The sequence below is a fragment of the Perca fluviatilis genome, chromosome 20 (assembly GCF_010015445.1).
Source record: "Perca fluviatilis chromosome 20, GENO_Pfluv_1.0, whole genome shotgun sequence".
NCBI lineage: Eukaryota > Metazoa > Chordata > Actinopteri > Perciformes > Percidae > Perca > Perca fluviatilis.
This window is the reverse complement of record NC_053131.1, coordinates 9,040,011-9,067,898: the sequence shown is the minus strand read 5'-3', so window position 1 is coordinate 9,067,898 and position 27,888 is coordinate 9,040,011. Positions and strand designations below refer to the sequence as shown.

The following is a 27,888-nucleotide window of genomic DNA, read 5'->3' as shown; positions in this document are numbered from 1 at the left end:
TTCATTCCTCCCTCCCTCCCTCCCTCCCTCCCTCCCTCCCCATTAAATAAAGTGTCACTGCCAGGCTGTTCTTCTGCCCAGGACATGGTTGGTGATTCTCTGAAAGACAGAACAACAGGATGGATGTATATATATATATACACACACACAGACAGACAGATAGATTAACAACAGCGGTTTGTGTTGTACCTTGTTGTAGAGGTGAGCATTCAGCCGGTAAGATCGATACTCTGCTTTTCTTCTTTCCTCCTCCCTCCTCCTGTGCACCTCTGGGAGAGTCTCATAAATCCTAAAGAAGAAACACAGTTGAGACAATACAACAACTGCAGTTAAGTCAGGATGTTTTAGTAGATTCTAAATCACTGATTACTGTACTCATAGCCATGTCATAATGTATTACTTGCTTTTAACCATTCACTCAAGTTGAATGGTAATATTTGCATAAAGTACAAAGCACCATTTAATTCCTTTTACACTTGTGGTACAAACTGAGAAGAAAAAAAACCTAGATTGTCATGATGAATCCTTCAGATTAATTTAAAATATAAAAAAAATAATCAAAAGCTTACTGTTTGGATCTCAGTATCATCTCCTTCCTGGGAACAGCCCTCCTGAGCAGAGCAGTTCCTTAGCAGATACAAGTAATCAGTCAAACACAAATAGTGGGCTTTACAATACATGTACAGGACTGTATTAGTTTTCTTCTGACGCTGTGGTACTTCATTGACCGATGTCTGGCTTGGATTTGACATTCCAGAAGGTTTTCCCAAGGTGAACCATGAAAACATACATTGTGATGTTGACGAGTACTTAGGGCCAAATCCAAAAGACTGAATTGATGCAGATTAGTGTAGTGTGTACTACAGAAAACAATTTTCTTTCACTTCTGTAACAGTTTTTTTCCAGTATTTGATTAGACAAAACAATACAGTTAAAGTTTGGTGCATCAATGATTGGGGAAGATGTCTTAATTGATCCCACTCATTATAGGATAGGAATTATGGAAATAGTTTGTTGAATTTGATAGGTAGTGTACAGTTAAGTTTTTCACTACGGTCGTTTGAAAACTGAAGCGAAAAGCTCATCTTTAGCACTCCGAAGGGTCATTTTGAAACCTGTATCTTACATTGTTTGGTCTTTGACTAAGTGATTGTAACAATAACTTAACAAAGAATTGCACTTTGATAGGTTTAGGTGACTTCACAAATGTACTCTTATTTCACCAGAAACTTTTCAGTGAAAGGTTTACAAGCCAAATGAAAGGAGAATCGGTTGCTTTGAATGCAAGATTGAATGATTTACAAGTATGATCAGTTGGGAGTCCTGTACTTAGATTTTTGAAACACTGCACCATATAGCAACTAGATAAAACTGTAAATAGCAGAATAAATAACATGTTGCTGTTAGACAGAACATTAGCCCCTTAACGCCTCAGTTAAAAACAGATCTACAGTTTCAAGCAGGTTTGGTGTTGAGTACCTGCGGGCCTCCGTGGTCCTCCAAGCCAGCTGAAGAGTTCATCTCTCTCTCTGCAGAAGTTGGCCTGCAGCTTCCTCTCCTGCGCCTGCAGAGCCATGCGCTTCACCCTCCGCCTGGACTCACAGATGAACTCTGGACGATGCATCTCCAGAGCGTCCTGCAGAATTCAAAAGGAACATCAATGTTTTTTAATAAAAAAAAAAAAGGGGTCCACGGTAAAGAGATTTTAAAGCGGCCGTTAACTGTCGTTTTCAAACGTCTTACGGTAAATACAAAAACTGACTCCCAACATTTTATCTTAAGGCCCTGAAAAGTTATTTTCTGCCAAAGTTAGAGGTTTTGAATGTTTCACGTGAGAGCTTAGGGATCAGTTAGGTGATGGCACGTACTTCCGTTGGCCAATGTCAAATCTGATTTGATCACACCCATACGGTCCTGATGAAGAGGAAGTTTTAGGACCAAAGTTATATTTCTTTACTTTGTTGATTTTGTCATAAATACTTAATGTTATAGGGAAATACTAAACATTTAAAGTCAAATTTTCTTTCCTTTTAAGATTAGTCATCTACAATTTTAATAAAAAGCCATGCCCGTGGAGAAACCTAAAATATTAGTTCCCCACTGCAAACCCTTCCATCTCTCACACATAAACATGCGTCCTATGGAAGAGCCTATTAGGCAAAGTTTTGTACAGTAAAAGACAAACCAACCTGGAGAGAGATCCGCGCCAAACCACAGGACATCGTTTTGGTCGTTGGATCTAAATCGGGTTCATCGTGTTGGTTTCCGTCTTCATGGACTTGTCTCTGTCGGAGCGGTTCTCTCCGTGGATTGATTCTGCTGTATGGTTCAAACCAGGCAGCGCTCCGCCTCCACAACAACTCCTCTTCCTCTGGCTGGTTCTCCTTCCGCGCTTCAGACCTCAGGTTGTCGGCAGAGATGAACCATGAAACACCTGGAAAGGACCAGGGAAATTTAAACCAGCTAAAAATCAATAAAGACATTAAGTTTTACTCTGGTATAAAACAATATACTCTTCACACACAAAAAGCACAGACCGCTTTATTTGTCGTCGACGTACCTTCAGGGTAGGTCTTTGGCGGGCTTCTCTTGCCCTTTCTCTGTTTTTGTAACCCCCGACTCTTAGCGGGGCTCCTCCACCCTCCTCTTCCCTTCTCTAAGTTGGACGAGAAGGATGAAATCTGCCCGGAAGTTCTGGCTTCGCCAGGCGAAGGGAACGTGGTTCCGACATCTCTGGTGTGGCGTCGAGTCCCGTTACTGACAATCTCCAGGTCGCCTGAGCAAAAAAAGAAAACCGTGTGAAGAATCTTAAAGAATTGCTTTGATTGCAACTTTAAACCCATTTGTCAATGTACTGTTTTTTTGGTTACAGATAAACCGTTGAGCCGACCCTGGCGCATTTACGTTGATGTTAAAATATCATTTTGATGTGCATGGTCTCCTATAAATAAACAAATGATTTGCCTCATTCTTGCCAATAAGGGAGTAGTAACTCCAGAATTGCAATAATCTTTTGCTTTTTGCAAATGAAAAGTAACATCATAAATGCTCAAAGGGTTACAACTTTGTAGCAAATGTAGAACACAAACAAACTCATAAGTACATCATTTGTTTTTGGAAATTATGTTTATGTATATTGGAGGACTAGACAACAGGTATTCACAACAGCAAAAAAATATATCTTTTTGAATGGAGTTGCAGCTTGTGAGTTGTTTGTAGACTCATTGTTGGTAAAGATTTCCCAGCAAACGCATTACCAAAATGTAACCAAATTACTTTAGCAAACCGAGTGACCTCTTTAGTGGCACTGACCTGCCTGGATGCTTCTGCTGACCAGTTTAACGCTCTTCTTTGCTGCCAGAGTCCTGGAGGGGCCGCTGTGTGACGGAAGGGTGCAAGTGCTGGTTGATGCAGAATCACCAGCAACCTGAAGACCAATAAAATGACATCAAACATTTAGAGCTGTTCGATACGTGCGATTATGCCACTTTGTGTTACTTTGTTCTGTGCTCCTACAAAAGGTCTTTTTCACAGAACATACGTTGACCTGTCACAGTAGGAAAAGACACGTGGGAATAGAAAATTGGTTCGGTTTCAGGGTCCGGGTATAGTGCGTACCGTCACGGTTAATTGGGACAATTGCAGACCTGCCAACCTCGAAAAACTTTTTGGAGTAGCAATTTACCGATTTATTGTCCAAGTTCTGGTTCACGAACACGGCGGCACGCGCGCGGAATAAATGTGCCGTTAAATGTCAAATCTTTATACATTTAAAATCCTAGAAAATAATTATGTTCAAGTAGGCTACTTGAATTAAATAAAACATTTTATTTAAATTAATCGGTCATATTTAATACAATTACTTGGATCATAATATAATCCAATAAAATACATTACACTGCATAATGAGCACTTTTACTTTTAGTACTTTAAGCATATTTTGATAATACGTTTGGACTATTACATAGGGAAGATGTTGAATGCAGGACTTGTAACTGACAAGTAATTTGTAACTCTATAACACAGTTTTTTCTACTTTTACTGCAATACATAATCTGAGTAAGTCCTCCACCTCTGGAAACCACCACCAACAGTCGTGCATGAACAGCTGCAGCAGTGTTTAACACTGAAAACACACAGCTCAGTTCAGAGTTTACTTGCAGATAACCTTTGACGTTACCTGCCGGTCACATAGTCTCTAAACAGTCCGCTCACAGTGAAGTCCTGCACGGATCAACAGATGTTTAGAGTCCGCCGGCTGCTACCTCTGTTCGTTATAAGACGCACACCGAGCAGATTGATGCGCTCACAGAGCCAATCCTTGCAGAAGTTACCGCTTGGTGTTTGGCTAGCTAATAAGCCGTTAGCTTGAGCTTTGTATGAAGGCGCCGAGCGGCCGGCCAGAGTCCGACAGACACCGACACATTCCGCACATCCTCCGCTCAACCCCCCGGTACCGGTCGGAGAGGCGTGTTTACTTTGTGTCTCGGTCCTCCGGTGCGTCCAGTGACGGGCTCCTGTCAGTTTTTAATTAGCCTACATTAGTAACAGTTAATTTTGTTACGGTATGAACTTAATCATAGGAAAGGTAAAACAATATAAGACCTTTGTAACGAAATCAAAGACTTTATAAATAATATTTCTCCAAAGTTGACAGGTAGGCTACGTAAATTAATTAATTTCACCTTTCTACATCAAATCAGTTTACCTTTGCAAGCACCGTCCTCCCTTGGGGAAACCCATAGATATATGGGGGGGAAACATTAGAGGAAGGAACCCGACGCTGTGATTGGTCAAACTCTTTAGTTATTGTTTTCCAGCATGCTCGTGGCTGCTACGCTTTTTTAGCCATACGTTTTAGCTGCCTACTATCATCAAGAGTTAGACTGAGACGGCTACCGCACGTCAACGAGTGAACTCAAAGCAGTCACCGGATTTTCGCGTAGTTTAAAAACTTATATATATGTCAATGAGTTTAAAGTGACAAATCGTATCACCGTATTTTGATGTCAAAATGTGTATCTACTACGCAAAATGCGTACAGGTTGGCAGGTCTGCAATTGAATACAACAGAGCCAACGGCAGGCCCGGATTGGCTAATCGGGAGCACCTGGAGAATTCCCGGTGGGCCGGTCTGGTTGTTTGGTTGTGAGGGCCGGTGTTCAGGTATGGCACTGGGTTGAAATCATAGTTGAATATTATGGATGCTGTCCCTATACAAATACAAAAAGTGCAGGCAGCATATGCAGGCAGCATATGCTGCCTGCACTCGCAGCCCACTTTTTGTATTTACAGTATTTATTTTTTCTTGCAGCCCATCGTTCTCTTCATTCATGCAGCCCACTCGCAGAGTGCAGCCTGGTTAATGATGACCTATTTATGTTCGGAGTCCTCCGACGGCAGCACCTTGCTAAAAGAAAACAAAAACAAAACAACAAACCGTCATCGTACACAAGTCACTGGTGCTTGTTTGAGGATGCCACCGCGAGCAAAAAGAAGCCGTTTTAAAAACGGGTAATAGAAAGCGCAAAACGGCACTAGAAAGTGACGCGGCCAGATGAACTTTTTCCATGTTTAGCAAAACGCCAAATGAAGACGTTGAGACCGGTAAGCTAAGTTAGTTAGGAGAAGTGCCTGCAAACCAGCGTTTATGTTTATGAATCAAACTTGTTCTTGTAGCTCCACAGCAGCAGCTAGTAGGCCTACTAGTCCAGTTTGCTGCTAACAATGACAATGAAGAGCCAATACTACCAGAACTCCAGTTTGGGCAGGTAGGGTTGATCATTGACTGAGCATTATAAGAATTAATAAGAGTGTGGTGTTGACCTGCTTTATATGAAAAATGCCCTGGGATAATTAATGATGCCAGATGATTCATCACTACCATAATGACACTGACTTGACTTGATCAGAAAGCTTTGTAAAAAGGAGAGATTTGTGCTGAGAATTATGACAATTTATAAAATGTGATTTAGTGTCAGAAGCAGAGCCAGTAGTGCGCATTAGGGATAGCTGCTGTCAGTGTGGATGGCACATCTACTGTAAGCTGTTGTATCACAGTGTGTGAACAAGCAAACATGATCAGATTAGCTACAATATAATCACTTTTTATGACCAAATATTACTTGTGACCCATTATGAAAGTTGTATGAAATATTCAAAGGAAAAAATAGATTATGGTGTCATTAGAAAGTGCAATACAATGTATCTTGTTTATTTAAATCTGTGATTACTTATTTGCACAGAAACAGATTCTGATATTGTTCAACATCATTGGGTTGTTGTTAAGATGTTAACTTTTCTAATAAATCTACATTGTGAGGCAACACTTGGAAATAGTTATAGTTTACAAAATACACCGAATTACAAGGATGTAGAGGACAGGGCGCTATTGCAGACTTACAGTGCCTTGCGAAAGTATTCGGCCCCCTTGAACTTTTTGACCTTTTGCCACATTTCAGGCCTCAAACATAAAGATATACAACTGTAATTTTTTGTGAAGAATCAACAACAAGTGGGACACAATCATGAAGTGGAACGAAATTTATCGGATATTTCAAACCTTTTAAACAAATAAAAAACTGAAATATTGGGCGTGCAAAATTATTCAGCCCCCTTAAGTTAATACTTTGTAGCGCCACCTTTTGCTGCGATTACAGCTGTAAGTCGCTTGGGGTATGTCTCTATCAGTTTTGCACATCGAGAGACTGACATTTTTGCCCATTCCTCCTTGCAAAACAGCTCGAGCTCAGTGAGGTTGGATGGAGAGCGTTTGTGAACAGCAGTTTTCAGTTCTTTCCACAGATTCTCGATTGGATTCAGGTCTGGACTTTGACTTGGCCATTCTAACACCTGGATAAGTTTATTTGTGAACCATTCCATTGTAGATTTTGCTTTATGTTTTGGATCATTGTCTTGTTGGAAGACAAATCTCCGTCCCAGTCTCAGGTCTTTTGCAGACTCCATCAGGTTTTCTTCCAGAATGGTCCTGTATTTGGCTCCATCCATCTTCCCATCAATTTTAACCATCTTCCCTGTCCCTGCTGAAGAAAAGCAGGCCCAAACCATGATGCTGCCACCACCATGTTTGACAGTGGGGATGGTGTGTTCAGGGTGATGAGCTGTGTTGCTTTTACGCCAAACATAACGTTTTGCATTGTTGCCAAAAAGTTCGATTTTGGTTTCATCTGACCATAGCACCTTCTTCCACATGTTTGTTGTGTCTCCCAGGTGGCTTTTGGCAAACTTTAAACGACACTTTTTATGGATATCTTTAAGAAATGGCTTTCTTCTTGCCACTCTTCCATAAAAGGCCAGATTTGTGCAGTATACGACTGATTGTTGTCCTATGGACAGAGTCTCCCACCTCAGCTGTAGATCTCTGCAGTTCATCCAGAGTGATCATGGGCCTCTTGGCTGCATCTCTGATCAGTCTTCTCATTGTATGAGCTGAAAGTTTAGAGGGACGGCCGGGTCTTCGTAGATTTGTAGTGGTCTGATACTCCTTCCATTTCAATATTATCGCTTGCACAGTGCTCCTTGGGATGTTTAAAGCTTGGGAAATCTTTTTGTATCCAAATCCGGCTTTAAACTTCTCCACAACAGTATCTCGGACCTGCCTGGTGTGTTCCTTGTTCTTCATGATGCTCTCTGCGCTTTACACGGACCTCTGAGACTATCACAGAGCAGGTGCATTTATACGGAGACTTGATTACACACAGCTGGATTCTATTTATCATCATTAGTCATTTAGGTCAACATTGGATCATTCAGAGATCCTCACTGAACTTCTGGAGAGTTCGCTGCACTGAAAGTAAAGGGGCTGAATAATTTTGCACCCACTTTTTCAGTTTTTTATTTGTTAAAAAAGTTTGAAATAGCCAATGAATTTCGTTCCACTTCATAATTGGGACCCACTTGTTGTTGATTCTTCACAAAAAATTACAGTTTTATATCTTTATGTTTGAGGCCTGAAATGTGGCAAAAGGTCGAAACGTTCAAGGGGGCCGAATACTTTCGCAAGGCACTGTATATACTAAGGTTTTGATTAAATTTTTTTTTAATATAGTCATTCGTGAAGTAAAGTGGGCCGGTCTAAGGCATGAAAATCCAGGGCTGAAAATGAGTCCCGATCCGGCCCTGGCCAACGGTAATGTTATTAGTGACACCCGCGCTATATTTCCTTACAAATCAAAAAGGTCTGTGGTGAAAAAGTTTTGTTAGGTGCCGATACACCTCTGCGACAATGCAACCTACATAGGATGTATTCAGAATTCCACAGCCAGACATGAAATTCAGACCTTTGAATGATCTTCCAGTTCCTCTTTGGCGATATTCAGCCACTCAAAGCAGCAGGCATATTTTGGATCGAGATATCGTACCGGTACATTTTTTAATTCTGAATTCTGGCAAAAAGTTTTGTTTCCAAATTTTGCAGTTATATTTTAAGTAAAAGATTTCCATGGCTCTCCAAGTGTTAACTTCAAATCCACAACTTTTCAAAGGGGTTGTGGCCAGAAAGCTTAGTTATTGCACTTGGTATATACATAGGATTATCCTTATACACTAATTAAGTTAGCTTTACCTTACAATGAGGGCAATAACATGCATACACTTACTATGGATTCATCAGTACCGGTGGTCTCCGACAGTGTGACGATGTAAGGCGGCTCTTTGTTTCTTCCTCTCCGCTGCTCCCTCCCTTCCTTCTGCTCGTTAATGGTGCTGTACAGTTTACTGAGGCTGGAGCTCGTTTTCAGGTTCTGGACTCGGTGGGCGCCGAAGGCTCGGATCAGCCGCGCCGTGTCCACGGTGGACGTGGAGCTGGACGTGGTGGATAAGGTCTCCGACTCGTCTCTGTCTGCGGGACAGAGGTGCAGACTCTGGGAGGAGCCCCGAGAGAAGCTGGAGACTGAGGAGTCACGGCCGTCCTCGTCTGTAGGTTGAGAAGTTTCATCTCCCTGTAGGCTCTGCGTCCGGGCCCGATGAGGGACAGGAGGTTCACCTTCAACCTTTCTACCTCTTCTGACTTTCAACTCTATTCCTCTGGCCTCACAACCTACGCTCCTCTTCACTACTCCAATATCCTTCTTTGTTTCGTTCCCCACGGCATCGTCTCCCCTCCTTCCTAGATTTTCTTCTTGTAGTTCTGACGTGTAAGTGCCCCTTGTGTTATTAATAAGACGGGACAGGCGTTCTAGCCGTTCCAGCAGTGACGCCTCTCTGTCGCTGGTGGGTTGGGACTGCTCCAGGCTCCACTGATCACAGAACCTCTTCCACAGCTGGTCCAGAGTGCTGCTGCTGCCAGAGTCCCTCTTCTCCTGGTCGCGCTCCTCTCCTGTCTGAGGAACAGGGCTTTGGTCCAGGTGATGGCTCGCCTCGTCGTAGGCCAAGTCCGCGTGAAATCTCACACGGTTCGGCTTTGGTTGATCGTAACTGGGGAACTGCGTCGGGCTGGTCCCCTGGTCTCTCTTGGAGGCTCCATGGTTGCTTGATAAAGGCGCTTTGGTAAAGGCAGCTGATACCTGAGAGGATTGCTTTGGAGCTTGAGTCGCACTTGTTTGCGAAGGTCCATCTGCTGATATAGAGGCACCTACAAGACGAGAGCGAGAGCAGGTGTTAAGATTGAATTAGAATCATACAAACATATCTATTATCTATCATGTGCAAACAAACGGGTTAGAAGAAAAAAAAAAACTACAGAAAAAACTAAGCAAAGCTCAGTGTAAACAAAAGCACACACTAACGCTTTTAAAAGCAAACCAAAAACAAGCCGTTTCACAACAATTTAATAAAAATACAAATTTTTAAATTAAAAATAAACATTTTGAAATATTTCTAACAAAAAAAAAAAACACATATGCATTGCCAAACAGTCCAACAATGTCCCTCTCACCTCAGTACAATTAGTGTATGTGTGTTATTATATTGATTCTATTTAACCAGAGTGACATACTGTAGATTTGTAAAAAATTTACTATTAATGGCTTTTATTTGCAATTTATGGACAGATGACACTTGTTTCACACATGCATTTGACACAATATAACTCAATGAGCACGACTACTATTTTTCTGTACGTTGAGCTCACCTCCGTGTCCGGGCTCGTGCATTTTGAAGGTGGCCGTTTTCAGCCTCTTGCTGTAGACGCCCTCAGAGTGTCTGATGGTGACTCCGCGGTCCAACCCGGTGTCTCGGTGCCCGAGGACCTCGCTGCTGAAGCGTGGTGGCACAGCGTCGTCCGAGCCTGGTCAGAATTCCAAAGTGGCTTGTTACCTCACGATGAGTGCTACTCAGAAAAGGTTAGACCAAGATTGTCCGAATTTGAGATAACATAAATAACACTGCTGCAAAAAAATGCCGAAATCCTTCTTTTTCAGCTAGTAATGAACATAAGGTTTCAAAAAATGGAGTCTCTCTCTCTCTTCTCTCTCTCTGCTGGGGCCCCAGCTCAGCCTTTGTCTCACTCAGCCCCTGAACATGTATAATTAATGTACTGCCTGGTGTAGGTTACAATAGACCAGCTGCTACCCATACAGGCACAGGGAAAATGAGAGCAGAGCCTCCTCGTTTATCACAGATACAACTGACAATTCAATTCTCAGAATTTAAATGGTTCCTTCATTTCTAATTCGATAAACCTTTTCTAACCTATTTGCTATGTTCAAGTTAGTCAGCGCAAGAAACAAAAGCTGTCCAGTTTTTTTTTTTACAATTTGGTCTCCAGTCATCTTTGGTATATTCATTTTTTGCATGCTTGTTGTTCGTTGGGTCATGCTTTTTCTCTTGTCTATTAGATATTTATATTTTTTTAGAAAACACTCTACATTGTTACTTATGTCTGTTTCAATACACTTCACCTACAAATATGTGAAATATAGGTTACACTCCCCTGTCCTGTTAGTGTCAGCTCAGCACACCTGCAGAGCAGCCGCCCCCATACCAAAGTATATCAGCCTACACTAGCCTCATGTTTTACCTGCAAGACCCACATTTTTAAGATCCTGTTTTGTGGGCATTTTAGGCCTTTGACAGGACAGATTAAGACAGGAAAGGGGAGAGAGAGGGGAAATGACATGCAGCAAAGGGCCACGGGTTGGAAGTGAACCCACGGCTGCCCCGTTAAGGACTGAGCCTTTGTACGTGGGGCGCATGCTCAACCAGGTGAGCTACCCGGGTGACCCGAGACCCACATTTTAATGGCTTTGTCATCACATTTTCACAGTCGGACTGACTTTCAGTGGGCAACCCTAAAAATTGTAATGTGGTAGAAATCGTGGAGTACAACCAACGTTCAATGTGATCTACATTGCGCAATAAAACATTTGAGACAAATGTACCTGTATGGGAGCTCTCCATGGTGGTGTCAGAAGGGTTGGTAGAGGAGATGTCAGTTTCTGTTTGAGGGATGTAGAAGAGCTCCTCGCTACCACAGGGTTTATAAGGTAACAGAACAGGCACTGCTGTAAGGTGAGAAGGAACATACAATCATCTTTACCTACAACAGATAATTAAGGATAAAGCCATGTTGACATTCATTTCTTATGATCTAATTTAGCCAAGAATGCAGCAAGTACTCTTACAAAGTATGCTGTCATCCGTCATCTAGTTTAAAACTCTGCCCTCGTGTATGATGTGATTAACTGCATAGTGAAGGGTTGGGTACTGTACTATAGAACTACAAAACTCTCCTGTTACGGATCTAACAATAACATGAGATAGTAGGGCTGGGCAATATATCGATATTATATCGATATCGTGATGAGACGCTAGATATCGTCTTAGAGTTTGGATATCTTAATATCGTGATATGACAAGTGGTGTCTCTTACGGTTTTAAAGGCTGCATTACAGTAAAGTGATGTCATTTTCTGAACTTACCAGACTATTAAAGCTGTTCTATTATTTGCCTTTTCCCCATTTGGACATTATGTCCACATTACTGATAATTATTTATCTAAAATCCAAGTGTGAAGATATTTTGTTAAAGCACCAATTGTCAAGCCTAGAATATCGCCGCAATATCGAGGAGGTATTTGGTCAAGACTATCGTGATATCTGAATTTCTCCCCATCGCCCAGCCCTATGAGATAGGAATTTAGATATACTAGCAGTACATTAATAATAGGCTTACCTGGTGTTTCAGTGGTTAAGGTTCTTTGTGACACAACAACTCTGTGACACGGTGTAGAGGATTGTGTGGATGTGAGGGTCATCCTTCCCTGAGGCACAGGGGTTTTGAACAGGGTGGAGGTCTCAGGTCTTTTAGGCACCTGGCGTCTCATTGGCTCTCCGACGTCGTACCACTCTGGTGGACTGGACAAACCGACACCTTCGTCCGGGCTGCTGGCAGCAGAAGAGGTGTGTCTGAGGGGGACAAATTCTTTACGTAGCAACCCTGTAACGGCAACAACACGACTGGGGTGGACACCGGTGGAAGAGGTGTGATCGGTGGCTTTGGGGGACAGAGTGAGATGGACGTGCGAGACGTGACCCGTCCTGGCTGGGGATTCCAATGTGGAGGAACCTGTGGCCTGCTCAGCTTCGTGACCAACACCGGAACGAGAGCTGTTCTGGACAGATAACTCGTCGTCTCCCGTGAACAATTGGGTGTCGTCCTCCTTAGCATTCGCATCCTCTCTACCTAAACCCTGTGAGGGTGGGGCGGGTTCTTCAAACTGGCCTCCTACAGCGTCTCGCCTCTTCGGTTTCACTGGTGCCGACGTAGAAGTCAGATTTTGGTTTCTGGTGCGAAGACTACCGCTTGGTTCAAACACTGACGCTGGCTCTCTGGTCGCCTCATCTTCTTCAGCCACGGTACGGGGAAGCTGCCTGTTAGCTTTAGGAAGCTCAGCTGCTTCTGTTGAGAGCTCGGCCAGGTGGAGCAGCCCTGGCGCTGGACTGAGAGGAGGTGCAGGCGACGTGGAGGGAGAGGGGGAGGCGGACCGCCTGCGGGTGGCAATGGTAATAGATGTGAGGGCCTGAGGGTTTTTCCTAGGGAGGGTTACCCCTTCTCTGGCAGCAATCTCACATATCTGAGCCTCTAGATCCAGGCGAGGGGGGTTTTGAAGCTGCGCGCCGGAGTCTGAGAGATCTGTGCGGAGGCCCTGCAGAGGATGGGATGGCTGGTTGTTAGAGACGATTGCCGCCTTCGATAATGCTGCTTGCCAAGACGCATCCTGCACAGTTTGGACTCTAATACTGGATGTTGTACTGCTCTCTGTATCTGTGCTCCCCTGACTCTGAAAGGAGAAGCAAAAAACAAGGTATGTGTCAAACGGTGAGACCAGGCAAGGTGATCCTAGTTTATGTTATCCCGTGACTTAATTAATCCACCACAAAGATCCAAACTCCTTGAAAATTGCACTGGCATCATAAGTGGAAACAAATTTCCAAAAGTTCCAATGTGTAACATGCATCTGTTAACACACCATGCCTGCAAAACACCAGTTACCTTTAGTATGAGACCTGTACTGTCCAGAGATTGGAGGCAGACATCAAAATGACAAAACATTTTGTTTTTCAATATTTACATGATTTAAAAAACGAAATCTGTGACAAACTATTTGTTATACATTTTCAGTACTTTATAAATGTAGTAAGTTTAAGTAAATTAAGCACAAATTAAGCTTTTATAATTATGATAAAGAGCTCTTCGTCAGTGATTCACCTTTAAAGGGTATTTTAACAGCAGCTCTCTCTTGATCTCTTCAATCCGCTTTCGGTCTTCTTTGTCCAACTCCAGAGGCTCACACTGCTGCCCTGATATCTTCAGTTTAATCCACTCTGCAAAATAGAAAGCACAGGATAGTGTATCCGTGCAAGATCATTTAATCTTTTTTCACCATGAACACTAAACATTTTAACAACATGTGAATCCACTTACCTCTGGCTTTGCTCTCCTCCTGGTCAGTGATGCTGGGTGTACTGGACACCATGGTGGCCGGAGATTCACTCTGCAGTAACTTGGCAACTCTGACTGCCAGCGAGCCCTCGCTACTCCCGTCGCTCATCAGTTCCTGATCGGTGTCCTCGAGGATGGGCGAGGAGGAGCTGCTCTGTACGGGACCTTCCAGCGTAGTCCGTTTTTCCTCCCCTGCGACACCCACTATGTCAGTAGGAGTAGAGGTGAACGTTTGTGTACTCGAAACTGGTAAAGGCGCAACGACTGGTGGCTGCGGTGGGACTGCGTTGTCAGGGGGAGCTGCACTGCAGCCTTCGGGCTCTGCCCGTCGAGCTGATTGGGAGAGGACAAGGGCTGACCCTGCACCTCTACTAGCGGTGCTTTCTTGTGGCCTTCTGTGTGCACCTTTGGCTGGTGCAGAAACAAGAGCTTGTGTGGATGAATAATTAGGTTGCCGCGATGAGGTCATACTCTCTCGGCCAACGGAGCTTTCTCTCACTTTCTCTGAGGTCAGCAAGGAGTCAGATGAGGACCTAGCGCATAGCAGGGAGGATCGAGTTTTGGGATCCTCATTAGCACAGGAGAACGCGGAGTCCTGGAGTTTGCAGGTTTTCGTCTTCAGTGAGAGGAATAGGTCATCAGTGAGCAGACTGGATGGTGCAGGGGAAGCTGAGAAACTCCCAGAAGACCCAGCAGATAGCACATTCCCCGCCTGAGAGAGTAGTTGACGGATCTCCAACAAGGCCTTGGAGCTAACCGTAGAGTCTTCGGCGCATTGCTCCTCCAAACTCCGGCTAGTTTGCAAGGGTGAATCCAAGTCTCTTTCCCCACACCTAGCCCTGGTAGCTAACGAGGGGTCAGAGCCAAAACGATCTACTAGCTGGATGGTATGCTGGCTGCTAGTTAAGCAGCTGTCCGTGTGCTGTTGCTGAGTGGAATGGTAAGTGTCTTTTTCAGGGAGGGAAGAGGGCGCTGGTCTGCGTTTACTCTGGATAGCTTCTGTATCCGATGAAGGAAAAGCCCACCTGTTCCGCTCTGGGACAGTAGCACCTGGACCAAGACTGTCAAGGCTCAACGGTATGGATATACTGGAGTCCACTGACAGAATACTGGATCTGGAATACTGTCCTTTATGAGGACTTTCACCTGAAAATACAACATGAGAGCTCTTTATTATTATTATTTTTATTATTTTTTTTTTTAAATCTACCACATACAGTAGGCACATTTACCAATTAGCAGTTGATAAAAAAATTATCCATTCATCTTTTAAGTGGAAAATATCAAAATTGTAATGAAATGTGTAAAGAAAAAAACAAAAACATTTGTGCTGTCGGTTAAACTCGTTATTAACGGCGTTCACGCAAACCCATTTTAACGGCGTCGTTATTTTTGGCCTAGCAAACTTTGTAGTTTTTTTTTTTCCCACATGCTGTTGAAACAAATAGTAACGTTAGAAAAACTACAACACCACACCGGATCTAGACCGGAAACAAAAACGGGCCCCTGTTTGGGCTTGCGAGCCGGCCAAAGAGTAGTGTGCTAACGTTACGTTTTGAGTGGATGGCGAGCACGAGACGCCGAAATGGATGCCAATAAGATTTTGAATGGAAAGTTTACTTTTAAAAAGTTGTCGAGGGGGACAGTAGTTTCACTGTACTCCACGGAGAAAGCAGCCCGACTGGAACTGCTGCAAAGTGCAAACGCTGTCTCATTAACCGGTGATCACTGGACGTCTGTGAGTAATCAAAATTATTTAGGAGTTACTGCACACGATATTGACTATGTATATCAGCATACGGTTTTAGGACTGTGTTGTTTGTAGCATTTTTTTTTACCGTTTGTCATTTGGGACATTGTCCACCCCTTTTTCTGTCCAGGAGAATGCTTACACTCCCGTAAAATATTACAAATGTCCTGCTGTGGCATCTGGTTTTGGACCATTTTGTTTGTACTGTATAAGCAAAGTGTTCGTGTTACATCTCAGTTAGGTTAGTTACTTGGGGGAATTGTGCAAGAATGACAGATTTACAAATTTTTCTTCTGTTTACATTAAATAAATAAACAATTAAAAATCTTTAAGTCAAGTTCATAACTTTCTTTGCATTAATTTGATTCCCAAATACTGAAGATATCATTGTTGTTAATAGATAAATACAATTTTATGTGATTAAAACATTTAACTATAGAAATTTTTTTTTTTTTTTTTTTTTTTTTTTTTTTTTTTAAAAAAATTTTTTTTTTTTTTTTTTTTTTTAAAAAATTTTTTTTTTTTTACTGAATACCTATATACAAACATCTCCTAGACTTTGATTCTCAGCCCAACCGACTGGTTGGACTTTTTATTATTATAAAAACATTTATAAAAATAATAAAAATGTATTATTATTTTATATTTTGCTTGCTATCTAATGGAGGTATACCTGTGACCATTGAGTCAGCTTTATGGCTTTGCCCTGTTGCTCATTCTCCTGGTGTGTTTGTTACTGTTTTGTCTAGGAGGTTTTGTTGTGTATGTGGTGTTTATGTTCTGCAGAGCAGGAACCTGCTGAAAAATCAGTTTTATACCGAGTCAGGCCCGATTGTTTTTAATCTTTTCCCGTTTAAAAAATCAAAAATGAAATCAAAAATGTATGGCCCATTGAAAATGTTTCTCTTCGAATATTATATTTTCAGTTTAAAACCTCACTTTTAAGGTACCTTCAGATGGTTGGGTGCTCTTGTTTGGGGTTCCAATAGATCCTTTAACTGTACAGAGGTCAGTGGGAGAGAATTCCGGCTCTCTGATTGGGCCTCTGGGTACAAATGGAGTTAAGATCGTTGAGGGTGACTGGTCAATGCCCAGGTTATGGAGATACAACTGCAGGAAAAATAAATACAGAAAATAGGAGTAAGGAATACAAATCTACAAAGGAATACAAATCTACATGTTTATGGTATTTTCACCCAAATTCCTCAAAACGTGCATGATAATTATAATGAACTGCTAAATGCATTTATTCTATGCTGAAACTGAATCTGCATAAACAGTTATTCAAGTTTGGTTCTTCTAAATATTTTAAAGACACATGCTCGTTTTCAAATATTATATTTCCATCTTTCAATTACCGGGATTCGTTCTTCAATGTTGAGCTCTCGCGGTTTGGGCAGAGGTGGTGGTGTTGATTGTTTTGAAGTCCAGTACGGGGCATAGTTATCAACTTCTAGGCTGACAACAGAAGAAGCTCCAATGGAAGCTCCCAACTTAATTCCACTGTTGTAACTATCTTGGGAACTTAAGAGTGTCAAATCGTGATCAAGTGACACATCACTGAACTGGCTTAGGCTCACGCGAGGCGACGGTTGAACTGTGGCGTTTGGCTGATGATTGACATCGCCCAGAGTCTGACTGTTCCCCTTTTCTCCAGGTCTTTTTTTCTGCCGATCTTTCTGGACCGACCTGACAATGGTGCTAAGAGAGGAGTGGGACTGTGACCTGCCAAAGGTTGAGGCAGAGGGTCTAGTTGCAGAGCCGGTGTTATCTTTATCGATAGGAACACCGCCTACCGCCTCCCCTCTTCTTGTAGAAAAGCCAGAAGGAGCCGTGGAGGAGCTCTGTGTGACATCCTGATTGGCAGCGCTTGAAACAACAGGCTGTTGTAAACTTTCCACCTGCTGACTCAGGATGTGATTAAGGGAGTCAGACACTGCATCGTAAGCTTTCTTTTTAGGAGAGATGCCAGAAAAACTTTGCAGTGCCAAGCTATCAAACAGTGACGTCTTGCCTGAACTCTGATTTGCCCTCCAAGCGTCTACTTTCTGCATATAGTTGAGACTTGGGAGAGACTGGACTTTTGCAGAGGTGGTTTCTTCTTGGCTCCGATTTGCTGTGTCTGGGCGATGGACATCAGCTGCAGGAACAGCTGGCTGTGGAAAGATCCCTGTGTTTGACTGATAAGAGCTCCCTTTATGTGATTCTATGTCAGAGAGTTGTCCTAATTTAGGCTTGACACTTGATTTAGGGGGGGCCTTGAAAAACCCCGGAGTGGATTGAGACTGTGGAAGGAAACCGAGGTAGGACCCATCAATCCCTGTTTGGTTCCCTGAGAACCAGAGGTCCTGCTCTCTGTGACCCCGTTCAACACCTGCTGAAAACGGTCCTGTCGATTGCAGGCCACCCATATTTGTTCTGGTCACACTTGGCTTGCCTTCAGGCATCCCCGTGGGATATGGTGTGAGAGATTGACCGGGTGGTGTAGGACTTTTCCACTGTTGGTTTTTAGCTTCAGCTTCACGGCTGCTGCGCCTCTCTACCTCAGACAGCAGCTCTCTGCGCAACACTTCACTACTGTCGTCAGGTTTAGTACTACGGGACCCCGTGGTGATGTTGCAGACCTCCGACGACAAGGTTTGAGATTGGTCGGGGTATAAATCTCTGTCGGGTTGTTGCGTGTGCTGCTGGGAAAGAGAAACTTCACCTGGAGGACCTTCTCTTCTAACCATGCTTTGGTCAATGCCCTGTTTGCAAACTTGAGTGCTTTTAGATTCTCCGGGAAAACATGCAGCAGCCTTCACAGAGGTCTTAGAGGCAGAGGAAAAAGCACTACTACTGCTGCTTGCCAAGCCAATATCTTTCTGAAGGAGATCCAGAAGATGCTGGGCAGGAATATTCTTACTCAGAAAGAATGCCTCATCTTCGTCAGCCTCTCCTACTGGCTTATCTGGAGGGTCAGTCAGTGTCACCAAGTCCTCCTCTCTGCTACCCGTGTCATCTCTGGATGGTACTCCCCGTCTGTCAGTGGTGGCAATCATTGGGGAGTGAACAGTTTCCTCTCGTCTGCCTTCGTTTATTAGCGACAAACTGTGCTGGGACAGAGAGCAGCAGCTGCTTACTTCTTCTTCAGACAGGATGGTTGCCTGGGCCAAAGGGTGCTGGGACAGTGAGCCACGTTCAGAGGCACGAGTAGTGCGATCCTGAGGTGGAACGTGAAACCTCTCCGATGCCATGGAAATGTCAGGGTACGCCCTTTAAAAAGTAAAGAAAATTAGAAACTTCTGAACATTCGTATGACATGTAGAAAACTATGTCCACAGAACCAATAATTGACTTTTAATTTTTTCTTTACCTTAAAGGGGCAAATTCATTGTCACTTTGTTGGAATAAAGAATATTCAGTGAAGTTTACAGGCAACAGTGAAAGGGCTGGAGACAGGTTAATGTCCTGAAATTCTGATAATACAGAAAACGCTGAATGTTATTCACAGGCATTGTAAACAAGTTTACAACTTACAACTGAAGTATAAATCGTACAAACTTATGGTATGCGTCACTGCCTTCAACTTCGCATTGTCATGAGATCCAATGTTATGAATTATAAACTAGACTTGAAATGTGATTTTCCAAACCAACGCAGATATCATGAGACCAATTTTTTTTTTTATTAGACAAGAGATTTATAATAAACACGTTTTGTTCTGAATCACCTCCTATCCTAAATCAACATTATGACCAAAAAAATAAAATCAAAAAATAAAAAGAGTAGAGATAGAAATTCATTGTTGTATTCAACATACATACCTTGCTGAAAAGAGCGCCCCTGTTGAAGCTCCCAGCCATGCGTTTCCAGCCTGGGCTGCTGCTGGTCCTGACTGGCACTTTGAGCTTCTAGTTGATTTCTGGATGCATGTCCAACAGACTGACTCGCATCTTCATCACCTGGTATCTGAGAAGACCCCACCACCCTCTGTGAGCCAAATCATCAAACAAAGTAAATTACTGTTGTCCTCTTGTGCCATTTTTACATGGCTGTGTAACCCAAAACATAAGGAAATGTCTTTAGAGGCTTAAAACAACAACTGCTGGTAATAACTCTGTAGCCACTAGAGTTGGTAGTGGAGAGGAGCATGCTGCTGTGATCCATCCCAAAAATTGTCTCGCACAACCTGCTGGTCAAACAGCAGAGCACCTTTAGCCACTCATTCAGCTTCTTTGTCACAAGGAACACGACAGGAACAGGAAATAATTCCTCACAGCTGCCACCACTTTGCATAACGAGCCTCCTCTGCACCTCTGGTTCATAACAAACTGCAAAGCTGCTCCTTTGGATTTGTGCATTTATTTTACATTCATCACAATCATATCACAATATCCTCTGAATCTATTACGCAACCTCTTCACTCTAGAATGTTATATAGCAGCCATATTTCTGAGTTTACATAATACAGTGTTCAACGTAAAGTTAATTCTGTTTAAACCAAGGAGAATCATGCACCTTGCAGCATTATATACTGGACTTGTACTGTTTCCCCCGTTGTATTGCTGCAAGACTGGTGGCCCACAGGCCTTTAATTAAAACTCTTTAAACTGATTTGATCTGAATATCTTCTTCACACTGGTTTCTCCAAATACCTGAGGAAAAATGTCAGTGCCACGTAATAAAATTAACTGTTTTAGTTGAAAAGGAAGCTACAGAAATTGTGGCCAAGGTAGTGTATATATACACAATTACACATGATTTTATGAAATCATGTTTTTTTTTTTAAACCATTTGTCTTAGTCATTGTCACATTTAACCCTTGTGTTGTATTACCTTGTCCTTCCGGGTCAAAATTGAAAATTCACTTTTTTTTGTGCTTTTTTCTGGCCTGTTTGTCGCTTTTTGTGTAAAAAAAAACAACCAGACATTATTAATTATTTTGACTAACAGTTAAGATCAGAGGATGTTGAGTGGATCACAGACTGGTGTATGTTAAAGTTTAGTCAGGACACTGTTTTAAAACCTTTTTTTTTTTCAAATGCTATAAAATTGAATAAAACAAACCAAAATTCAATGAAAGTTATCATTAATTTTACCTGCATATAACGTTGTATGGAACCCATAAAACATAGCCATGCATCCATGATAACTTTCTGCAATTTTGGTTGAAAGCCATATTTTTGATATAAATTTTTTTTTCAAAATGGTCAAATTTGACCCAAGGACAACACAAGGGTTAAAAGTCCATATACATTGAGGATACTCAGAAACATCACTTCAAAAAAAAAATTATGTTGGAACGTGAGGACGCTGACGTGAATATCGCCGCTTCACAATCCGCGAAATTGATATTTTGTTGCGTTTTCTAGGAAATTAATGCTGCGTTCCAGACACAATTTTTAGCCATTGACATATATATTTTTTTAGCCCGTAAGTTACAACTTCAAGTCACGACTCACGACTTGGTAGCGTTCCAGGCAAAGTCACCACAAACCCTTCTAGCTAGCGTTAGATAGTGGCTACCTAACGTTGACGTTAGCTATCTAGGTTATTTTACGTTGCCTATTTATGTATATTTATTTCTACTTATCACTGTTAATAAACGGCGTCTGTACAGCATCAAATTGTTGTTTATGTGTGTGTGACGTCAAAAACTGTAACTGGGAGTACAACGATCTGGTACGAGTTCACGAGTAGTAAGTTATGGGTTTGACGGCTGCCGTTCCAGGGTTCTTTCACGAGTAGAAGGTTGTGAAAACACGAGTTACGGGTTGCCTGGAACGCAGCAGTAAGTACCCTAAGTTTTAGATCAGGTGTTGGTCATTCTCCACTAGGGTGACCAAACGTCCTCTTTTGCCCGGACATGTCCACTTTTTACGTACTGTCCGAGGCGTCCGGGGGGGGGGGTTTATAAATTCATGAAAATGTCCGGTTTTCACTGTTTTTCATGGGACCATTAAGCGTGTACTTAAATTGACTGGCACACAATGCTTACGGTACGTTTTGTGACATAATTCCTGAGAGGCTGCTTTGTGGGCGGCTCTGCGACGCGCACATACACAGGGACCAGAGCAGACAGCGGAGCAGCATTGCACACAAAATGCCGAAGCATTGTCTGCTAAAGATTTCCCACCGTGGTCAGAAAACACAGGGGAGACACTTTGTTTCTCTCACTATGACTCTAAAGTCGTACTCGCTCCTCGCCGCCACTCTCTCACTTAATTCTCCCTCGCTCTATCACCCACTCCCCACACACACAGACTGCCGGCTCGACACACACACCAGCGCACAAGTATTAACATCAGGCTACGGCGAAAGCTCTGCGTGGAGCCGGCGTACAACCATAAAATAACTTGTCCGGTCCAGGCGGAGTGCACCATGTGCAAAGCTGGCACATACGTTTCAGTGTCTTTATTATTTATCTTATTACACTGAAAAGGTATTAAGAGATATTTTGTTGAAGCTGGATTTTCTAACACAGAAGAGGTCATATTTACAACATTATTTCATATTATTTATTTATTTTAAAAGAGATATTATTTTGTTACAGGTTGTTACAGATTTTATTTTATTACAGAAGTTATTTTTGCACCATTGAGGCATGTTCATTAACCGTTAATTAAGCCTGTCTGAATTTGTGTCTCGAGGTCGGGCCGAGTGTCCTCTTTTTTTGGAATCAAAATATGGTCACCCTATTCTCCACACCTTTCTATCCCCTGCTGTGACTTAGCAATTCTGGACTCTGTGCTGCTGCCAGCCTGTGTAGCGTAGCTACGTTACTCACAGTCGATCAACGGTTAGCTTTAGCTGACTAACGTTAGCTGTCAATCTCCCGACTAATGTTATTACCGCAAGCTTGTGATCTAGCGAGGATTATCTCTTCAGACCACAGTGGATTTCAGTTGACTCTCCATCCAAACTCCCAACTGGACCTTCGTCTGCCACAACTGCCGGACTCTTTCAAATACATGTACTCCCTGTCTCCGCCGATCACTTGGTAGCTTTGAGACACCTGGTCAGCTGTCAGCTTACGCCAGCTAGCTTCTGTTAGCTTCCACCGACGGCTCGCACAGCACATATGTGTTTGCTGCGTAGAACCAAAGAGCTCTTTTTCCAGGCTTTGAAATTACGATTCCTACGCCAAGACCCGCCCTTCAATCACTAATATTGGCCAGGCGGCGTCCATGCTTACCAAGGTAACGTAACCTGATTTGTTCAGGTCTTATCCCCTGACCAATCGGCTATCCTAACTTTAACACCCCCCAAAAAAAGTTTTTCTGCGGATTTGCATGATTTACGAGTCTCATTTTCAGGTCGGAAAAGCCGGATTTCCGGATTTATCCAGAAGAATCACACCCCTGTTAGACGTAGTCATATTTTCAATTCTCCAGTTAGCTTTCAGCACTGACTTAACCCTTGTGTTGTTCTTCGGGTCCCAGTGACCCGAAGGACAACACAAGGGTTATGTACTTCCGTTTACTTTGTTGAGAATTGCTCTCTAAACAAGGGTTAATACAGCACCTTAGTTCTTGTTTGTACAGCATTTTGGTCAGCTTAAACTGTGTTTAAATGTGTTCTAGAAATAAACTTTACAAGAAACAGGTTTTAGAGAGCAATTCTCAACAAAGTAAACGGAAGTACATAATCCTTGTGTTGTCCTTCGGGTCAACACAAGGGTTAATGTAGAGCTCTATGGAATCTGTCTTATAGCTTTTTTTTTTTTTATTCTAACTTTTGCGATTCTGTCTATGATTCTGTTATCACAGGAACTGTTGGGCTCTATATTAATGCTTAGTGGTGGGCAGATCGAAGCTTCGTGAAACAGTTAAACAGTTGAAGCAAATGTGTCATATTGTGTCGAGGCTTCGAAACAATCTGACACCCGTCTCAACGATGACACCTAGTGGTCACTTGCAGGTGTTGATCTGAAACAACCTTGATAACGAGCCATTAAGAAAATAAAAAATGTATTATTGTATTGTATTATTTTTCTAATATGTGAAGCTTGTAAGGCTTGTAGACTCCTCACTGTGCATAATGCTATTTTGGTCATAAAAAATAAATATTAATAAAAGAAATCAAGCCACAATGTCTCACTTTTTTATAGATTTCCATTCAAAAATATTTATTTCTCTGCTTTGGAAGGACTTAGCCTACTTCGTGTTTTACAAATAATTTCTCCAGCCTTTGAAAAGATCCTCTCACAAGGGACACTTGTTGCTGGCATGCAAAGATATTTTTTAGCAAGGACATACAAATGAGGAAAGATTACTGCTCTCTCTTTCCAGTAAGTTAGGGGATCATGAGTTCTGGGCAAAAACGCATAGTTGTGGTATTTTTTCACTTCCACTGTGGCTTCAGCTGTAGCATTATGTATAATCTGGGTTTTACGGATACGATCATTAAAACGTTCCCATAAACTGTCCTGTCCTATCTATCTATCTATCTATCTATCTATCTATCTATGTCACTGTATGTAGGTCTATACTCTGTCTGTCTCAGTCTATCAGTCAATGTGTAAATTTAAATGTAAGCCTAAATATGACTAAACAACTCGCACTATGAATGTCACTATATCACCAAATATCCGCTATCTCAAAATCAAACTCCTCTCACAAAAACCCACGAGGTCAAGGTGCGTTGACTTCTATTTTATACTGATGTGCGATTGTGTGTTCCCGACCCTGTCAATCAAACTCTGATTCATGCCACCTGTTGAAACACTCGTGAAACACTCCGATGTTTCATTTAGCCGTAGTCACGTGACATGGGTGTTTTGAATCACGCTTCGGATCAGTGTTTCGAAACATCTGCGCTTCGGGATCTCGACAAAGCTTCGGAACATCAGTTTCACTTCAGCCATCCCTATTAATGCTGCCATCCAACATCAGTCCCTCATCAGGGCCCTCGTCACAAAGAGACACTTGCCACCGAGCTAAACAACTTTTCTAGGGGAATCCCTGAGTGTTAGCCTCGTGAGACCGTCCTGATCTCGCAAGCTCCAGTTTTCCACTGCAGATCAGTCTGGCATCTTGGGCCAGTTGTTCAAAACATTTAATCTGGATAAAAATTATCCGGATTTGGAAATCCCATTTTTTGCTATCCAGGATCAGGTAATCCGTCTTACTTTTATGCCGGTTTTTCAAAGCAACATTGGATTGGATCACCATTATCCAGATAGACAGTTTTCAAGATTACCAAATCCGGATTACCAGTGCTCTAAATGGGACAACATATCACAATGTCCAGCTATGTAAAGAACAGGTAGGACAGCCAACATGGGGTCACTGTAAGTGTTTCTTATTTTGAGACAAAACACAAAAATAACATAACCATCCACTTCCATTCATAATTTCTTTTATGACCCCTCATCTGAGTTACAACAAATAAAAACAAATATACATTAACAAATATATTGTGGATATTTTGAAAATGTCTTAAAAACAAAACAAAAGGCTAAATGTCCAATAGTTAACAAAATAAAGACCGTTCAGGGTTCTTCTTCATCTGAGGAGGAGAGACCAGCATTTCCAAGCCCTGCTTTTAGGAGGCGGATCTGAAGTTTGGCTTTGGTTTGCTGCAGTTTGGTCAGCTTGATTTGTTCCTCTGCCAGGACGATCTGTGCTTCTGCTCTTTCACTTTCTCGTTTAGACATGGGGACAAGATCATTTCTATTTTTATTTCATTTTTACTTTACTATACTGAATAGCTTAATTGGTAACCTATGTCTACTTCATCTACTTTATCACTGTTACAACGGTTACACAAGTCAAGTGCAAAATATAAATAAAAGTATATACACTACATGATACAAATGTATTATTTGACCAATTTTAAAGTTTTACTACATTTTCTTCCTGGAATCCACCTTAAAATCCTACCCCCTGTTGGGATCAGGATAATCCTGTTTTTTTGGATCAAAGTTATCCAAATTCTACTGACAAGTTTTGAACAACACAAACTGAAGGTGTGATCCAGATTAAAACTAGGATTGGATTCTGTAATCTAATCGGATTTCAGAATCCTTCTTTCCCTTTTGAACAACCCATTTTCAAGATTTGATCCAATCCGATAACCAAAATCCGATCAGATTACCTTTGAACAACTGGCCCCTTGAGATAGAGAAAATTTGGAGCCGTTCGCCAAACGACCGGGCCAATCAGCGTTGGTTTTGAGGCGGGTTTAGGTGGTGATAGACAGATGGTTTATCCAATCAACAAACCACTATTTTCAACCAGCTGTAGCCCTAATTCTGTTAGCTGCTCGCTAATGCTTTTTTCTCTTGGATCCTTCTTTTGGAATATGGACCGGGAACCTGAAAGGGTGCCTTTTATTCGTAAATTCTCGTTACACAAACGGCAAATATCCTTTACCGACATGTTGCTTGCTGAGCTAACGAGCTATGCTTTGCCTCCAGCAGCAGGGGCTTGTGGTTGTATTTTCATACGCTTCGTTGATCTGATTGGTTGATTTGGCCTGTCTATCACCAACATAGGTGGTGAAAGACAGATGGTTTATCCAATCAGCTAACCAGTATTTTCGCCCCTTCCCAAAAGTTCTCCAACGGAAAGTTCCCAGATGGATATGCCGAGCAAATGCGAAGCAATCCATCTGGCGGAGTCAGGTTACCTGAGTGTACAGTAACATTAATGTAATATTACTGGACACCATCTTTGTAAAGTATATATATTCAATATTTTTATCAGAGTTCAAGATTATCATCCTAATTTTAGTCTATAATCCTATATTAACTGATTCTTATTTATTCTATTTTACTTACTTTATTATTTGGCTTTTTAAAGTGAATTTCAGATCCTACCTACTTAATTTGTTTTGTGATTATGATGGCTGCTATAAAAACTGCAATTCCCCTTTAGGAATTATTAAAGTAGCCTACTCAATTTTTCTAGATACTTTACCGTATGTTCTTCATGTAATTTATGGATAATTTTGTCATCTCCATTGTCCATACTGTACTTTTACTATGTTGGTGTATTCTTCCCTTCTTGAAGCCAATTTGGGATTTGTGATATTGGGCTATATAAATAAAATGTACTTGACTATCTATCTAAACATTCCTGTGACTAATATAATCTCAATTGTTTGGACATGATAGCAGACAAAATAACATTTCATGAGAAAGGGCTTTATCCTTGAAACGACTGACTCAAACAAAAACTAATGTACAGCCATTTAGAATTGAATGCATATTAGCAGTATTTCTCACACACCTATAGTATATACTGTATGTATTTGTCATATCCTTAGCTAATTGTTAGTTTCAGCTTGAAATGGAACTGCGGTTTATCTTTATCAGCGCAGTTTGTGAACAATTAAGCAGTTGATCTGGCCGCGGCACTGCATATTATCTCGGACCTCTTTAAAGCGGTCAGTTTTGTTATCAAAGTAGCAATGGTTACAGTTGCCAATAAGTTACTATGACAAGCATAGCACAAAGCAAGCTAATTAGCGTTGAGCGCAACAGGTTACTGTCGGTTAGCTTGGTGAGAGACAGGACTAGCTACGCTTTGTATAAACTGCATAAAATGCTATTTGCAACGGAGTAGCCGCTAGTCCTTTATGCTATCGTCATGACGTACCATGGGAACGCACATTTTGTCTAACAATTACGTTTTAAAAGAAGCAACATCGGGTTAACCGTCTGTGGCCAGCCGATAAATTGGCTAACAACATAGTTAAGCGGTTAGCAGTTAGCACGCTGTTTAACGTTGCAACGACCAGCGTGGGTAACGTTAAACGTTAGCCAGATTTCTCCGGGGGAAAGCGAGCCGCACATAATTCCCACACCAGAAATAAAGTTAAAGTTATGAACATTAGCTAGCTACCTCTGGGGGTTCCATGTTGTTGACGTTGTTGTTGTCCCGTCCGCCACAGTGAGTGGGCTTCCTCTAGCTCGTATCCAAGGAGCCGGAGCGTTGCTAGGAAATGTAGGGACCCCGGAAACTCGCGCGGGAGGGCAGAGGGCGCGAAAGGGATGTGATTTGAACTAAAGAACGAGAAAGATCGTCTATTGAACAGATGGATCGCTCGCTTGCGTACAAAACTGAAATTATTCAACTCCTGTCCAACTAATCCACACTTTCAAGTTTATGAAGTCACTGTGAAATGTGAAATTTTTACAGGTGAATTATTATTGCAGTATTAACATATTGCAAAAGTTTCCAGCCGTTTCCAGCAGCCTTCAGGCCGAACAGGAAGTCACAGAAACCCTCACATCCTGTTAGGTCCGA

General features: G+C 42.1%; 1 protein-coding gene across 3 annotated transcripts; it reads right to left on the bottom strand.

Moving 5' to 3' along the window:
- Nucleotides 1-20: 20 nt before the first annotated feature.
- On the bottom strand, nucleotides 21-27,633 carry alms1 (ALMS1 centrosome and basal body associated protein). 3 transcript variants are annotated; one of them, XM_039785210.1, is made up of 18 exons: nucleotides 27,484-27,633; nucleotides 19,459-19,624; nucleotides 19,008-19,110; nucleotides 17,011-18,907; nucleotides 16,603-16,762; nucleotides 13,885-15,048; nucleotides 13,669-13,784; nucleotides 12,133-13,240; nucleotides 11,340-11,462; nucleotides 10,091-10,246; nucleotides 8,619-9,592; nucleotides 3,313-3,427; nucleotides 2,561-2,776; nucleotides 2,190-2,434; nucleotides 1,480-1,636; nucleotides 570-627; nucleotides 190-289; nucleotides 21-99 (listed from the first exon to the last, which is right to left on the bottom strand). In XM_039785210.1, the coding sequence occupies exons 1-18, from the start codon at nucleotides 27,496-27,498 to the stop codon at nucleotides 55-57; spliced, it is 6,918 nt and encodes a 2,305-aa protein (XP_039641144.1). In that variant the 5' UTR covers nucleotides 27,499-27,633; the 3' UTR covers nucleotides 21-54. The 3 variants fall into 3 exon arrangements, with proteins under 3 accessions (XP_039641144.1, XP_039641145.1, XP_039641146.1); XM_039785211.1 differs by having other exon boundaries at nucleotides 19,459-19,603; XM_039785212.1 differs by lacking the exon at nucleotides 27,484-27,633 and adding an exon at nucleotides 22,487-22,574 and having other exon boundaries at nucleotides 19,459-19,603.
- Nucleotides 27,634-27,888: the final 255 nt, after the last annotated feature.